We start from the raw sequence: 17,709 nt of genomic DNA, 5'->3' as shown, positions 1-17,709 counted from the left end.
TTTAAGGCATTACCCTGAGTTGTTCTAGGGAAGAAACAGGCTGGTCTAACAGGTGTCTTTCAAAAGACAAATGATTCTCCTTGGAAAATCTCTAGTTGTCCTTGCCTCCCAGATAAAAATTGTCAGGAGCTAACATCAGCTACACAGCTACACAAGGCCGACTCAGAATAAATCCACCGTAACAAAAGAATAACGGGGGTGTGCAGACAAGCAGCTGACACTGAGATGAGGAACAGAAGAGAAACAGAGTGATATTGGTATTATTTCATTGTACATGTCTGCCGGGACTGAGGTGCTGTGAAAGTGTGAAAGGAAGAAGAGAAAAATCTGACCTGTAGAGGAAGTGCTCAGGCCTGTGTTCAGAGTATGATTGCTGGGAGCCAGGTTATTTGGAACACCAAAAACTGCAAAAAGAGGAAATGAAATGTCACTACTTCTCTGGAATCAGAAATCCAGCACCCGAAGGTCAGTGGCACAGTCAGAAATTAAGTCAGAGTCACTCGGAAATGCAGTTAATGAAAATGCACAGTAATTGCAGAGGAAAAATCTTCAAAATTGTGACACCAAATCACTCTTTTACCGAACTGACAAAGGGGAGAAAATCCTACATCAGACAAGTTTCAATCATGAGACAGTGTGAGAAAGTAAAGCTTTTAATAGCATGCTATCATAAAGCTTCCTGTGTTTTTATTCTGCAGCTGGGAAATGCAGCATCCCTGGCATTTAGAAGTGCGCCTTACAGGGTATAATCACACTCAAGACTTATTGATTACATCATTAGTGTATGAGGACTGAAGGATTAGGTTCAGTCCTTCTTATGATGGGCCAGGATAATCCAATGTTAACTAGAGTCTAAAACTAGTTTTGATAGGGACAGTCAGGACAATAGATCCTCACAAAGGATTTTCAAATACAGTCAGTGTAGAAGCAGAGAACACCAAGTTACAGAAAATCAGAGAAAATTCAAGCATATCCCCTGCCATCTCGATTCTTCCATCATTTTAGTTCCTCTTGTTGTGCAAAAAAAAAAAAAGCACTGCTGTTGACCCAGTTTCAGAAGCATCCTTCAAGCCTAGGCGGTCCATGGAGCATACCTGATCCTGTAGAGTGAGACATAGCATTGATCAAGGAAGAGCTGTTATGGTATCCGCCAAGGGAAGACCCAGCAGGCAGAGTGGAGGACCACATGTATGAAGGGAGGGCAGTATTCAGTACGGTTGTATCATATGTCCCCGACACTGTAAAAAAACAGAACAAACAGAAGTGGGTTTCAATGAGATCAGGCTTGTGGCTTAGCATGCATTGCAGGTTTACATGACAAACAACTTCATCTGCCTTAAATTTCAATTACCCTTGTGGAGTCAACACAATGACTCCAGGTTAACATGGTGTAACTGATCTCAAATGCCACCTGATTACAGCCCACCTAAATTTTAACCAATAGAATAAAGATTGACCTGATAGCATGATCATTCACAAAACACCTCGAAGAGATTTCATTGCTTGTAGATCCTATGATACCAGAACAAAACACTTCAGTCTGCCATTCTGTTAATAAATCATCATGAGCCGCAGGACATATGACTTTTGCTTCCCACATATGGGTCTCATTGGTTCACTAGTGTATTGGACTAAAATTCCCAGTTTGAGACAGGATTTGAGCCATGTGCAAGAAAAAAGTTATTGCTTGCTCCTAGATACTGGTGAGGGACAGTGGAGTGAATGTGAATACCACTGCCTCAAGCACAGTGGTGAGGCTTATAAATAATAAAAGCTGGTTATAGTATTTTAAGTACCACTTCGATTATTATCAAGTTGTAATGATCTCTGAACCATGTGGTGTGGCCAATACATCAAACATCAACGCAAATGTTGTCTTCAGTGCTATCTCCATCTCGGAGATAAGAGATCAAATTGCTCTAAGACATATCTGCTTAGAGCTCTTGTTTCTGCTAGAAGCACCTCTGAATTAAAGCTGGTAGCATCAGGAACTGGCTTATTTTTATGGAAATTAGATGAGTCACTAGAAAGCTACCCAAGATGGCTCTTATTAGGCTAACATCTGGACAGCCCTCCAGCATTCTGATCCTTTTTCTGTATTGCCACCACTGCCTGGGACAGAGACCATGTATTCTTACTTGGATGTTCTTAGCAACTGGATATTTTTATGTCAAATAAAGTTTGGGATGGCTCCAGTGTTGCTAATCTTTGTCTGCCAAGTACCTGACTGAGAGCTCTCAGTAACCATCTTTGTCTCCACCACAGCCTTTTTCGGTATCGGGAGTGTACTTGATGGTGATCGAGTAGGGCTGCAGCTGGCTGATCGACTTCCTTTCAGCAAACGTTTCACATCATCCAACTCTGTCCCTGGCAGGAAAAGCAAGTGTCCAGAGTCACTCAAAAGCCATTGTTTCATTGATCTGTAATCTTGCCCTGGGTAAATCATTCAGGGGAATTTACCTGTGAGTGTCTATGAAGTTGTACTTTTTTGGGGGGGGTGGGCACTTCTGGGGGTGCCACTTAAAATAACAAAGCTTCAAGGCCTCATTTCTGGGACTAAGTAAAACTACATCCTTTCAAGACCACCATCTAACCCACAGCATGCTTTCTTATTCAGAAAGGGGAGACAAATGAACGCTCTTAACAGGAAAAAAAAGAATGACATGCTGCTATCGGTCATGATGAAGATTGGGTCTCCCCCAGAGACACTGCAGATATACCCAGAGCAGGAACACCTTCTATCTCATACCTGATACCCCTGGAATAAAAGCCATGTCACTTACATCTGCCAGAGGGAGATGCACTCTGCAGTCGGACTCGTATTTCACTCTCTGGGAAGATAAAATGCAGATCATGAATATGGAGTGAGATGCATTTGTGTCCTGGGCTGGGAATGAATCTTTAGGCTGAAGCGAATTCCTTCCTTCTTGCTGTCTGTGTTCCATCTTGCTGTCTTGATCTAAGCAGCACTCCTGGCCCATGTGAATTGGTTGTAAATTGGTTTGGGTGACTTTTTGGTTTGGGGTCACATTTTGCTACTTTTAATTCCCGAGAGGTGTATTTTACACATTGAGGGCCTCTGTTGAAGTCAATAGCATTGTTACTGCCAGACATACAGAAGGCCTAATTATGCAGTCCTCAATCACACTGATATTTCCACTCGTCACTTTATTATTATTATTATTATTATTATTATTATTATTATTATTATTATCCTTCTGGAGAAAACTTAGAGAGCCAAAAGAAGCTTTTAGTAAATACACAAATTCCCTACTACTTCTTCAGTGAAATTCACACTGTCATCTCTAAAGCGGGCTGTACGACTTGACTTAGTCTCTTACAACCTGCTCACCTCTCTTTTGGCTCACTGAATGTAACCAGGCCAGTTTTAAGCCCAACATTCTCACCAGGTACTCGATTTTATTACTGATTTTTACCGTCCAGTACAAGAGACTATTGAGTTAATGTGATTTGGTTGGGGCAAGCCTTTAAGCTTGCTACCCACAAGCAAACTGGCCAGCCAGGACATGTGATACATGGTCCTCAAGATGAAATCTGACAGTGCATACACTATAAAAGAAACACTAGCTTTGGCATTCATGTGGAGAAGCTGATGGATTGGAATTATTTTCTGAAGTAATATGAGAAGCTGGAGCTGGTTCTCTGGTGTCTGTTTTATTACGTATGGCCTAGTTCTGCTGGGAGCTCAGGTATGTACTGTGCTAGAGGAGACTGTGAAGATATGAGGTAGAATAATTGGTAACTGTGACACTCTCCAGGAGAAGTGTGCAAGAGCACATTTTGATTTATAGATTTATATCTACTGCTAAAACTAACTTGGATAAAGTGACATTATAGTTTCCTCTTCAAGCAACTGGGAACAGATATTACACTCTTATGGAGCAATATGATCCTACTTTCCCCAACACTGTTAATAAATTATTACAAGAGCTGAATGATTTAAACCACACAGAGCTTTACAGAGAGCTGGTTAAACAGACCACAGCAATTCCATAATTTCCTCACCATCTCCTTACTACCAGCATGAGTTCATTTCAGGGTATGGCCTTATGGTTTGTAAGAGAGATCGCATTAGGAGCAACATGAATACAATTACTGTAAATATGTCAGAGGTGAGTCACAGAGCATGGATGGACCAAGTTTATGGTAATGAACAGATGAGATGTAATACTACGTCCTGTGCCCCCAGATGTCCAGGTCCCCAAGTAGATCCTCCTTTCTGACACAGTCCAAACCACCATGACTTTCACTAGGGTCAATTCTTACACCAAGCTTGTTTAAGCAATTGCTTACAGATAAATGGTTCACATCTGCAGTGGTGTAAACCCACATACCCCATCTGACTGCTCAACACTTAAACTAGTTGATTCCAGATAAGGAATAGGTCCATTTAATACACCCTGAATCATACTGAAGAAAACGAGGGAGGCTTCTACAAGAACAGTATCACTCACCTCGACTTTGGCTTCTCCCTCTCGTGGAGGCAGATGCTGTGAACAGCAATGAGAGAAAAGGAATATTAGGCTTCACTGCCTGTGACATTTCTAAAAATGAACACATGGATCTTGCTCAGAGTGCTCAGATTCAGACAGTAAACTTTACTTGGGGCACAGCTGGGGAAATGGAACCCTTAGAGTTTTTACCAGGTCGCCTTTGGAACATAAGGTATATTAAAGAATCAGTAGCACCTTCAGCATTTCTGGACCAACTGCTGTTTCTTTCTGTACACATAAATGTTGTTCATAGATGGTGATCTCCCATTTCAACAGGCCAAAAGGAAGCTAATAGGCCTGTTTACCCCACCGACCAAGTTGGACAGTATGAAACCCTGCCTCCTCTCTGAGCCAGAAAGACAGCTTGATCATATTGTTCCACTATCTGCACTGAGTAAAATCAGCAGCTCAGAGTTTGGACAGGGCAAGCTCATACCTGCTGACAACGTTCAGTGTAAATATATCACTTGATAGCCAGTTTGTATTTCCATGTAAACATGTTGAAACCTAGAAAAGAGCTACTGCAAAAGCATATCCAGCAATGGCTCAAAATCCTACAGGGTTTTCTTCCTTGGAGCTGTTGTCCCAGTTATGTCCTATGCCATACAAGGAGTGTCACTTGCAGCTGAGGGTAGCAGATATACGGTATGCACCCTCTGTTTGAATATGTATCAGCTAAAGACCCTGCTGTCAGCTGTTAATGTAAATCTCAAATAACTCCTCTGAACTCACGGAGCTGCACTGGCTGCCCAATATAGAGGCAGCATAGGTAGAGCAAGACACAGCAATGTGCAAAAAGCCACCGTAGTCACCAAGTCATGTGACCTTGCCATAATGTTCAGAAGAACAGCTCTAAAAAGAACATACCAAACTCTTTTCTGGGGAACTCAGGAGAAGAATTGGCACTGGAGCTCCCTGCAAAGAACAGAAAGGTGCTCATTAATACTTTTCAGAAGATCATTAAAAGCTTTCAAAACATGTCTTCCTGGTAACTGTATAATCCCAGTGGGCAACAAACATTTCCATTTAAAAAAAGGGAGCTATTCAGGATTACGTGAATGAGCTGCTAATGTCTTTCAACAAAAATATGCCATGACTCCTTTTAGGAATAAGCATTACTGTAAATAGGACTTAATCATTAAAATGTGTCCCTGATGGCTTATTTCCTAGTGAAACCACAATGAGATTCTTGTGCTATTTGGGACAATCCTGAATTAATGCGACCTCAGAGTGCACTGCACATTGCTTCCTTTCTATGGCATGTTCTGTGATACCTTCATATGTTGCATGGCGATTAACATAGGTTTTTCTTTCAAATGTTGAGCCAGGTGATTTGGTGAGAGTAGAGCTGGGAGACTGGGTTTGTCTGTAGCCAGAGGATGAGGATGATGAATTCAATCTACCACTTCCACCTAATAGGTAAAACAAAACACCCTCAGCAAATTGAAGACATGCCCTGGATGTACACCCTAGATGCCCTGGGTGCTTTACGTTACTGTCTTCTGAGCTGGACAAATTTGCATTGGTACCTCACAACTAGAGATGGGCAAGAACCACATTTGGGTATAACTCTGGCTGTCCTCAGCATTCAGTGCAGAGAGGAGTATTCGTTACCTTTGTGGTTTCAAAACAAATCTTACCAATGATACATATGACAGCAGGTTTTTGCCCAGGGGGTTGAATGAGCCGTCTCCCATGAGCATAAATAAATCTGGCTCTGGATGGTGCTGGGTTTTGGTTTGGATACAGATCCACCTGTAAACTCAAGTGTTATATGACACAGGCCACAAAAACTGGGAGACTGGTAAGCCAAATTCAAAGTGCTGAAGGATGCAGTTCATGAGATAAGGGAAAGCAGTGTGCATCAGGCCCGAGACAGCCTGGAGGTTATTAGTGGTTGTTATATTTAGACAGAGGAAAGAGTTTCCCTTCCTAATTCACATCAGTGCTGTGGAGAAAGAGCCAAGCATCCATACCTGCTTAGTGTTCATACTCTTGTATGAAATCTAATGCTGGAGTATGATCAGAGTACAGCAAAAAGAGCACTCTGTGATAAAAGGCAGGATCAGACTGGATATCGTTTACCCATCACTGCAAAAGGAGTGTGCCCTTGTGATCTCAAGGGGGTTTTTTTTCTGAATTTCCCATCTACAAGGATGTTCACTAACTTTTCCACTTAATTCAGCAGAAAAAACTACTGTGGCAAGTAGGCCTCTGTTGGAAGCATTCTGCAAGCAGAGTGGGAAAGCAGAGATTAGAAGATGCTCTGTGAAACTTCAAGAACCCATTATCTCTGAAGTTCACATTCTTTTCTCTTCCTCCACACATTGAAAAGAAATAACAAGGAAGATGGCAAATCCTGCAGAGTCATCTGAGTTTGCAGAGCTGGGTTCAGTTCTCAGACTGGTGCCAGTCCAGACAATTAGACTGACATCTTCACTTGAGTTACTTCACATCTGCCTGAGGCAAAGTGATTCCACACTCTGGCCTTTAATTAGTATGGAGATGTCTGTCAGATCTATTGGGTACAGCTAATTCTCCTGTTGAGCTTCCGAACTGCACTTCACTCCCTTTGATTTGTCAGCTCTTTTGGAGAATGTTTTCTACAAGGACTTATGCAATCTGTCCCACTGGGGACACAGAGAGGGGTGTGCCAGAAACCTGGTTAGGAAGCTGATTCTTCAGAAACCTTTGCTATGACAATCTATCAGCTGGGCAAAGAATGCTGTTAGAGAAGAACCCTGTTGTATGGAGTAGACAGCACATACTGATTTAGCACGTCCAGAAAACCTGGCAGACTGTTCAAAGTGCTAAAGACATGGACGCATACACACAAGAAAATATCTTCTAGGAAATTCTTTAATAGTATTGTATCCTCATCAAGATCAACAATAAGATTAATCAAAACTGTCTTTCGAACAAAAATGGTCAGAAAGATTGTGATTTGGAAGTCCTGAAAGAGGGAAATTTGGTTTCCAAATGACTTTTTAACAACAGTGGGAATGACATTTTTTGTTGTTGTTCTCCTGAAATCAAGTTTTCCCTGCAGAAAATGGGAAATTTGTCATTTATTCACCCATCCTCACACCCAGCTTTAGGGAAGGAATACCTTTACTTTGAGTATTTGCCACTTCTACTTTTGTAAACCCTGTTTTCCTTACCTCTGGCTCATCTTACTTCCCTGCCCTGAATCTCTCCTCAGACCATTTATGCTGCCTTTGCTGTCTATTTCCTCACTGTGCAATGTCTTCATTCCTTACTTGAAGTCACATAGCTGCTGCTATGGGTGTAAGACCTCTTTTCCACTCCGCTCCCTCCAGTGTGGGATGATGTTTTGAGTCCACTGCTGCTCCCTCCTTCTGGAAGAGATGAGTACAAAATGAGACATACTTTCAGGGTAAAGGATGAGAAGAGCAAAGACACTGCAAGACAAGACAGGAGGTACCCAAAGCTGTCCTCACACTCAATTACAAGTATATCTTCATGCCTGGTAAGATATCAGAACTGCGGAGAAGTGTCTTGGTAGAGCAGATAAGCATTCATACTGCAGACCCAGCAGGTTTGTACTAAAGTTTTGCTCAATACATGGACTGAAGGATACTCCTGTTAACCCTTATCATAAATGAGATGATAGTGCGATTCCTTTCCAACCCAGCTGCCGCAAGTTGATCAAGAATATGGTGGTATAAAGACCATGGAGGATTCTTTCCTACTTGTTGCACAGAGGTAGAAATCACCCATGACATCTGATATTAGCCAAAAAGATTCACTCACTGTTGTATACTGAGTAAGATGACAGGGGAATACACTGCAGCCCACCACTGGAGGCTGCAGACCCATAACTTTTGACCCTTGATCCCAAGAAACGGTCACCCCTGGAGACCCTCTATCTGAGCTTAAACCCTTGGAGAGTCTGGTCTACCAGTCTTAGTGGACTGTGTAGCTTTGTTTCTGACAATACCCAGATGGCTCCCTATATACTGCTCCTTCTCTCCCCTAATAAGTCTTTTAGGAGAGGCATTTCTGAAAATAGCTTCTCTTTGGGTGCAAGTCTTTCTGCAGCAAGACCTGCTGCACCCAGGGATTTATGGAAATGATGCAGCCAAATAGCATAGAGGGGCACAGAACACTGAGCAGAAGCAATGTAGTGACTGACAATTACTTACTGGGTGGTAAGGATGTCAGTCTTGTGGTTACAGTCTCTGTAATAACTGAGGAAAGAAAAGAGTGCAGAAGTAATGGCATGTTAATATAGCCAAACAAGATCAATGTTCTACTTCATTTCCATGGAAGAACACGACTCATTCAAAGATGATAGAATCATTTAAAGAAAATTCCCATAAAACCACACTGCCTGGGCACTGCAGTCTCATTAGCACACAATGCTGTTTAGTTTTTTGCAGGCCTAACTACAGTAACACAGATCATCACTGCCATGAAAGACTTTTTTTTCTTTACAAAATCCCTGTAACACATAGAAGTATTATTACTTCTGGGCACTTGTGAACCACAGCCATTGCTGTAACAGCAAAGCCCATGGTCAGACCCCTTACTAGCTTCCTACAAGCTAACTTCCACAATGCCAGCAGGAAACTTCTCCTCTCTTTTACACATGGCAAAAAAAAGTATCTAAAGAACATTTTCTAGGCCACACAGGTCACTGATATCAATGGTAGGAGGAGAATCCAAATGTCTGCACTACTAGCTAGAAATGTTACCACAGGGCAATCCTCTGTGGTTAAACAATCAGGTCATGCTACATGTCTCTAAATGTCTCATCTTGGAACATTCTATTCCTTATTCTGACTTCAACAGAGAGACCAGGGACAGATGCAGAATTTAGTTCTGGACCTCTGGTCAGCATTCAATCCCTTGCAAAACTAGGCATCCGCTTCTGGGATTTTTGGAGTGTGACATAAAAATAAAAAATCTTCTCCTTACGTCTTTCAGTAACTTCTGATCCATCTTGCTTCGTTTTCTTTGTTACAGAATCCATACCATTGCCACCTGCAGGGAAAGCAGACAGACTGCACTCAGAGCTCTGTGAATAGTAGGAGGTGACAACAGTTCCCCACAAGTCCCAACACTTTTCTCCCTTCAGATGGGGACCAGACTGCCTGGAAGACATGTATGCCAGGGATTTTACAGTGCCTTTCCAAAGGTATGTGAGTATTACTAATAGATCAGCACCATTTGCCTACAAAACTGGATGCTGCACAATGCAGCAGAGCTGAAACAGCAGGAGGCATTGTAAAGCCAACAGGCGAGATGAGATAGGGGCAACTGAAGCAAATCCACCCAGTGCTGAAGAAGTTTAGACCTGGATTTATATCCAGACTTTGTGGCACTACGCTATGGTCTCCAGCTGTGCCCCTGTAAAAGCTTAATCAAAACCACAGGATCCAAACACCACTCCCACACATCTGCTCTGGGCAGGACTCAACAGTACAGGATTAGAAATGCAGGCAGCTGCAGGAGTAAGCTACCTACACCATGCCAGTACTGCCAGAAAAACCTAAGCAGAGATACTGTTGTACTTTTAACAGTAATATGGTGCATTTTCAGGGTACATTGATGCTAAAGCCACAGCCCTGACTTCAGTGAAGCAGAAAAACACCGGAGGTACCTTTAAACTAGCTATTTTTGGCAGCAAGGAACTAAAGGTAGGAAGTGCTTTATCTTATGTCACAGGCAGAGCAGAGACAGTTTGGAGCTGCTGTCTGTGGCTGTGGAATCTGATCTAATTTAACATCAGCTCAGGTCACTCTACACAGCATTGGAATCACTGCTGTCAATGCTGTGTATACTCTTCTTCGTGACTTGGATCCCTCTATAGTCAAAATTACAATCTGTAGCAGAGGTATGACTGTCTGCCAAGGTAGAAATACCACAAAGAAACGTGATTGTGGAAAAGAAACATCAGCTAGAAGAGAAAACACTTCTGTCAGAAGGAAATATACAGTTGCTCACTCCTAGTCTCTCTAAGAACATTTCATCTTATGCAGCTGCAAACAATGAGAAGGATGAGATTTTAATTTGCGCATAAGGTGATAATAGGCCAAAACTCTCCACTGCATTTGAAGACTCCTTCTTAAAACTGAAGGTCCAGCTGTACCAAAAACTACACACTTAACAGGCTGAGTCTACAAAAAAGCTTTGGATAAAATTCCTTCCAAATTTTAGAGCTTGAGGCAGAACTCAAGACCATGCCCCCCAATTCAGCTACCATTTGAGTTTGATCCTCACGAGTCCATGTACCCTTCTACAAAGTGTCCACCAAGTAGTTCCCTTGATGTTACACTTGTGCTGCCCATGCATAAATAACAACACAAGGCAGGATGCAGCAGAGAATCTGCTGGAATATCTGAAGTTCAGATTCAGTTCTGTCTTTGAGCAGCTCCCGCTAGTTCCAGAGCTGGACAGGAAGACTTTGAGTATAGAAGGCACACTATCAGTCAAGCCACTTTAGCCTCCTATTGCAGACTCAGCTGAACCTTGTGGAGAACACCCACAGTTCCCACAGCCCTCACTCTCTGCACTTCAGACACTGAGCTTGGCTAAACAGCCCTGTAAATGTGGTTCCTGAGGCCACAGCCAAGTCCTTACACAACCTTGGCGGCAGGATACTACCCAACCCTTACAGTGCTTGCTAACACTTAGGATTTCCAAGGGATTTTCCAGGGCAATGATTCCAAGGCACATGTGAGACCGGAGCTATATGCATTACGAGAGCTCCTCCTCCAGCAGGATGATGGTCCCCTGCAATGGATGGGTTCCTGGTCATTCATTCCAAGGAAAGGCAATATCTCTTCCTTATTGCTTCAACAGTGGAAGCATCTTTCAAGCTCCTTCCCTAAAAGCAGATGCTGGAAGCTGTTGTCTAGATGTCAGCACCGTTGGCTTTGCCAGTGTTTTTGGCAGGGAACACAGCTTTATATTTGGAAACTACTTTCCTACTGCTTTGTAGCCCCAGAACTCCACTTCTTCTGCTATTGGGAAACAGTGCTGGCTATGGATGCTGGAAAAGGCCAGCACCACCACGGAGTGAATGCATCTTCTGCATCTTTGCCTTCCCTTGAGAAAGGGGAATATCTTGCTCTGATACCAATCCAAAAAGAAAGTAAGAAGAGGTTAAACCACAACTTTGGAGCCACACATGCCACTGCCCAGCCCCAGCACATAGTGCATTTTGTTGCATGTGCGTTTGCCACCTGAATGCAAAAGCCAGCCCAGGCTCCAGCAGGCTGATTGAACTGGATTTCCTTTACCTGCCAGGACTGACTCATTTCACCAGCTCCTATCTGGACTCACAGAGACATTGCTGTGGGCTATGTCTGTGGCAAAGCAATAGCGCTGTTGAATCAGAGAAGCCACCTGCAATTATCTCTGAGCAACAAGCAGGAACTTGTGAAGCAGTATCACTCTCAAACAGTGCAGGCAGAATAAGACAGGACAACCCTATGGCTGCTTTAACATAAGCTCAGGGGTTGTAGTGCGCTTGTGGCATCCACAAAAACAGGGAACTTGCAGACCTTAATGGCACTAGGAACCAGGAGAGGTCTAGCACTGCCACGCTTGTGCACATTGCTGCCTCTCTGTACAGCACTGAAAACAGGATAGTAATAGCTGCCCAGCTTTGCAAGGTGTGCTTAGATCTGTGCTTTCTTTCCACATAAGCCTGACACTGCAGCGTGCCTCCTGCACCCCCTGTTCCACCTGACTGCAGTGCAGCACAATGGCAAGGATGCTAAGCCAGTCTGAGATGGGACATTCAAACCCCTCTTATTATTTTAGAAGTTAGGTATTGTGTACAATGGTAATAAAGTTTATTACAGACATTTTTCAAAGGGGAGGGGAATAGCCACAAAGACATATTTTAATGGAAAAATGAAAGCAGGCACGTTTCAGATTCTTTTAGTCCTCCACAATGTCCTTCCAGTTTTCATGTCAGAATGCTGTTACACTCTCACAGCACATCATTTCAGCTTTCTCCTCCCTCCATTAATAAGGCTCCTGCTGTGAGATACTCCATTAGGAGAAAGAGGCACTAGCAGGTGCTGAGATTAATAATATTTAATGTCAGTGAAACCCTTTGATCACGAATACTCTGAGACTCAGTAGATGCATCCAAACATGTCACTGACTATGTTAAAAGCAAATGCCATGGCTCCCATCATATCAAATCTCTCTTTGGGTGCTCCTTCCTCTTATTCAAGCCTTTCAGGTGCCACTGTCCTGGGACTTAGAGAACTGGTTCAAAAATGGCCTCTTATCTCTTTTTTACCCCACAGACTAGGAATCTGACCTTCTCATTCTGCTTTAAAAGCTGTTCCTTTCCAGTCATTCTACCAAAACCAACACAGTCAGAATTGAATCAACCAAATCATGCTTCCAAATCTGCTCATTTTGTAGACTCACTGAAATTATGCTAATGCCAGAGAAGCAGTTTAGATGCCCAACTAAAGCCTGGACATGCTGTAGGAATGAAATTATGCTCTGCCCACAAACTGTCCTGGCTTCTTTGACACCAGTATGTGCTCTTTTCCCAAAGCACAAGCAGGAGCACTGCCCAGACTTCACTCCACACTGCCAGGTGCCTTCCTTTCAAAAATGCGTCCTCACTGTGCCTACTTAATTATGCTACCCAAAGAGAAACAGGCCAAAGCAAGGCCATTCTGACCTGCACAAGCTTCTCAGCTCTGGCACTGAAAAGGAGACAAACAATCTGGGTTTATACAGAAAATGTTTGTACATCAGGAAAGTGCTGCTGTCACCATTTCACAGATGAAGAAACTAGTCACACAAGGGCAAGTAACTTCCCCGAAGTCACTCTACAAATCAGTCCAAAGACAGGAAAAGACAACAGGTCTTTTACATTATGCCACTGTGTTCAAATTGCTAGACCCGCTACAGAAAGGATTCAAACTGATTCTCAAATCAGTCTTTTCTGACTTATTGTGACATGGCTTCAGAAACACCTTACAGCACCTCCTAATCTTCTATGACAAAAATGTGACCCAAAGTCCATAATCAGTAAGTCACTGCTGATAAATAAACCCACCCGTCTGAGACAAAGCAAAGCTTGTCCATGGCAACACAAACTTTCGTTCAGAATCTGTTCCAGGCATTCTCAGGACTAGAGATCAATTCCTTAATATTACACCCTGCACCCACCATCTGAAGCTTCAATTTACAATCATTATTCTTCCAGCACGTTTCAGATCTGCTTAGTTTTAAAAACAGCCAACAGTTAATCTGCATTTCTTCATGGTAGTATCCTTACAGAACAAAGAACATTCAGCTAAACTTCACCTATTTGCACAGTAGTTTCACAAAATGCATTCAAAATGTACCCAGAGCTTGGCTTCGCATTTCTTAACTCCCCACAGGTACACTCCTCTCACTTGATACTCACTTTAAAAGAGATACATTTACTGACAAACACAAAACCAAAATGCCCCAGGTCTTACACAATCTTATTTTTACATTGTATTCCCCACAGAAAAAATGTAACACTTCCTCTATTTTGCCTGAGAATACAGCCTTGTTCTGCAAGCAATCTGGAAGAGAGAAAATACAGGATACTTTTTCATTCTCCTTTTTTTTAAGTAATGTAACTTACCTGGAATGCTTTGGTTACTGAACTGAAAATCTGTTTTCTCCTCGTTTCCTTTCTACCAAAATTTGCCACCTACACTTTATATCAAGTCCTTTCAAAGGTGTGTGGAATCTGAGTGATCATCCAAAAATGTTCACGTCTTCTTTATTTAACCTGTTTTATTCTCACCCTTCTTCTGCTTTTCTATTCCCGTGCTCTTAAACAAGTCCCAACAAAGGCGTGTCGTGGTTTCCTGCCTCACCCTACCCTTCCAATTATCTGACACTCACTGGAAAAAAAGATCTGCCTCCAGGATTCAAACTTTATTGAAAGCAAAAATGCTCCTACCTATTTCCTCAGGTAGATTAACTATTTAGATCCCAGACAAAGGTGTGAAGATTTACGTCAGTGAAAATGAACTGTTATGGCAATGCTTTCTGATACACGATCTGAGATTTGTTTTGGCATTTTCTTACAGAAAGTTACACAGCACATGCTGATGTCTTTGCAAAGCTGGCTGCAAGCCAAGTGTATTTTGGTGCTTGTAATACAAGGGGATAAACTCCCAGTTAGTACAAACAGGCTGAAAACTGGTCAAGTCAGTGGTCTGAACTTGCTTTCCAAACCCATAGATATTTATGCTCTATTCAGAAGGCAGAACTATTAATAAATAAAAATACACCAAACTGAGTAAGGAACAAAATTTCTTCCATGTACACCACCCACAGACTTCTCACTGAATAGGAACTGGAGCAGAAGAGCAGACATGGTAGGTCAAGGCAAAACTCCACCTAGCTCATGACCCTGTCTCCCACCATGGCCCATATTAACAGCCCCAGAAAGCATAAGCAGATATTTTCCTGGTGTACACTGAAGACTTCCTAAGTCAAAGGCAGCAGCATTGCAATCATTCCTTGATGGATTTATTCCATTACTTTGTCCACTTAGTTTTTGAATGTGTACAACATTATAGCATGTACAGTGTCCTACAGCAAAGATTTTCACAGCATGACTATACCTTGTGTGAAGATTTTCCTCCTACTGAACATGACAGCATCATTTGGTGCCCTGTGCTTCTTTATATGAATCAGAATTCACCTTGGCTTCTCTCACACTACACCAATTTTGACAAATTTGTTCCACTGAATAGAAAAGAACTTGATGCTTCATATATATTTTTGCACAGAACTTTTGGGGGATTGTAGCTGAGTACCCTCAAGATTGCACTCTGTTCTTTTAAGTTCCATACTGGAAATTTCCAAAGGTCTGTAGGGACATGGCTGCTATACAGCACTACTCTGCCACTCCGAAGGCTACACCCCACGTTTGTTGAAGGGGATCAAGACTTTTTCATCAATGCATCTCCTAAATCCCAGAACTTGTATTTACATTTATCACTAGTCAGACAGATATTTATGAAGCATACTTGCCTCCCCGCATGGAGGAAGCATCCATAACTCTGTCTTCTGAACACTAATCAAAGGACATTTAGTTGTCTAAATGAGCTGCATGTGGTAATTAAGTCATTAAAAGGTGTAGAGCTCAGCCTAGGACCTGGCCAAACTGCACTTGGCTTAAGCTTTGACCAAAAGGCTAAAAGTGGCTTTAGCTTTTTGAAGTTCATGCTCTTTGAACATGACACATTACTGTCCCTCTTATTATCAACTGCACTTTAAACCTGTACTTTGGTAATCTAATTTTACATCTGCTTCCAGCACAATCCACAGCTGTATGCTTCAGACATACCTGGCTGCTCACAGACAGAAGTTGCTCAAGAAAAGACAGCACTGAATGCACTGGGCTACTCTAGCTCTCTAAGACCCATCAGTATGAGAGATACTGGAATGGCACACAGACTTCACTGGAGCAAGAGATGAGACCTCACATTGTAAGATAATGTCCTCAGGACTGGAGGAATTTTCTCCCTGCTTCACCTTTGTCTACCAGTTTTCTTCATATATGTATAAACAAAAGGTAGCCATCACAATTTTCATAAAATAAGAAAATTACAGTATTTTAATCCCTGCAGTGTTTTCAGTGAGAAAGGTACTGGTTTAATGTCTCTTGAGAACAAAGTGTTCATGGAGTGTCTCTTCATGAGTCACTTTGCCAATTTCTTCCTGGAAAGAAAAAGAAGGTGGTGGTACTTTCTGTGGTGACAAAGAGGTACCTTAAAAGGAAACTGAAAATAAATCACATCTTGAGAACAACTGACTGCATTTAAAAGAGGAAATTCAGGTGAAGATGAAGTTGAGGATGCTGCCTGGTGAAATACACTGATTAGTTCACTCAGGTTCCTAATAGGCAAGTGTCAACATCAAGGACATAATTTAGAGAGGTCCTGACCTTTTACTGAAGTAGTGATTGCCTCAGGTATTCAGAGCACTGAAAGCCAGATGTTTAGCTGTCACAGTGCAATGAACTGCAGCAGACCTAGCTTCAGATTGTCAGCTGCCACTTCTGCAGTAACAGTGATGGTGTGTGGACTGGTGGTTACAGCAGGGGAGGCAGCTTGAGCTCCTCTTGGAGGTAACAATCACCATCCTCCCATTCCCCTATCTGTCCTGCTCAATTTTGCTTGTAGAAGGTGAAGTCGGTAGATACAGAGTTACACTGTGGCTGGGTGTACCTGGGAATGTTCTAAGAGATGCAGAGTTTGCTGCTTTCCCTGTTCCCAGCACAATAAGAAGCTGCACAGACTTTGAGCTTTCGATCAATGCCTCAGTCTGGCAGCTATGGAGATCAAATCATAGCTGAATACAGCACCATTTTCTCTGGTGAAAGATGCTCCAAGAGTTTACAGCAGCTGATGCTGGCACTGAAAAAGTTGAGAAGATGAGGCAGAACTCTACAATGCACATTCACTGCCCCTGGAAGGGGACTGTGCTACAGCACATCTGAATCACTTCTCACTCTGCAAGGGGAACCCAATGATAAAGAGTCTCAAAGCTGAAGTAGCTGGTTTTGTCATGGCCGTCCTCTAGCAGCTTAAGGTGTGTTCATGGTTTAGAAACAGCCAAGTGATGATAACTTGTTATCTTCAACTTCAAAGGGAGCTGTGGAGCACAGGATAAGGTGTACATTGGTCTGATAATTCTGTCTCAATTGACACATAAATTACACAGCTAGTTAATCGTCCAGCAATCTGATTGGAATAGTGCAGGCCCATACAAGGATGGCTTGCACAGGGAAAAAGAAACCACACCTATTTCTGGGTAGCAACTGCTGTTCCCTCCGTGCCTTGGTTTTACACAATGGAGCCGGGCACCTACTGAACCAACCAGCGCCTCCTGAGTCACTCCCTTGACTCAATACCCTGAGTCCATGGCTTGCACATTGCTTGAGAAACTCACTGTGAGTAACCTCAGGCATGAATAAAAGCTTTGTGGAGAACTGATCATTGCTTTTGGGGTGCCGGGAGGTGAGTAATGTCAGGATGCAAAGAAACATTGCTAACTCAATCTCCCAGGTCCCAAGAGACTTCAGTGATCAAGAGAAGATGTCTTGGCTGTTTGTACACATTAATATAAAAGCTGTATAGCTAAGGACTGCCTTTCCTCTCTCCTTTTGGCTTTATATAGCATTCCACACAACAGG

General features: G+C 42.6%; 1 protein-coding gene across 1 annotated transcript in view; it reads right to left on the bottom strand.

Moving 5' to 3' along the window:
• The window catches only part of COL17A1 (collagen type XVII alpha 1 chain), a 65,713-nt gene that overhangs the window by 28,161 nt on the left and 19,843 nt on the right, over positions 1 to 17,709 (bottom strand). Inside the window, exons 2-11 of the mRNA XM_075757984.1 lie at positions 9,456 to 9,521; positions 8,681 to 8,725; positions 7,775 to 7,873; positions 5,789 to 5,926; positions 5,382 to 5,429; positions 4,476 to 4,511; positions 2,784 to 2,831; positions 2,224 to 2,367; positions 1,095 to 1,238; positions 333 to 404 (exon numbers count right to left, since the gene is read on the bottom strand). Of these exons, the coding sequence (XP_075614099.1) occupies positions 333 to 404; positions 1,095 to 1,238; positions 2,224 to 2,367; positions 2,784 to 2,831; positions 4,476 to 4,511; positions 5,382 to 5,429; positions 5,789 to 5,926; positions 7,775 to 7,873; positions 8,681 to 8,725; positions 9,456 to 9,510 (829 nt within the window). The 5' untranslated portion in view covers positions 9,511 to 9,521. The remainder of the gene's footprint in view (positions 1 to 332; positions 405 to 1,094; positions 1,239 to 2,223; positions 2,368 to 2,783; positions 2,832 to 4,475; positions 4,512 to 5,381; positions 5,430 to 5,788; positions 5,927 to 7,774; positions 7,874 to 8,680; positions 8,726 to 9,455; positions 9,522 to 17,709) is intronic.

This window comes from Balearica regulorum, chromosome 7, assembly GCF_011004875.1.
Source record: "Balearica regulorum gibbericeps isolate bBalReg1 chromosome 7, bBalReg1.pri, whole genome shotgun sequence".
NCBI classification, from domain to species: domain Eukaryota; kingdom Metazoa; phylum Chordata; class Aves; order Gruiformes; family Gruidae; genus Balearica; species Balearica regulorum.
This window is presented reverse-complemented; position numbering and strand designations above follow the sequence as displayed.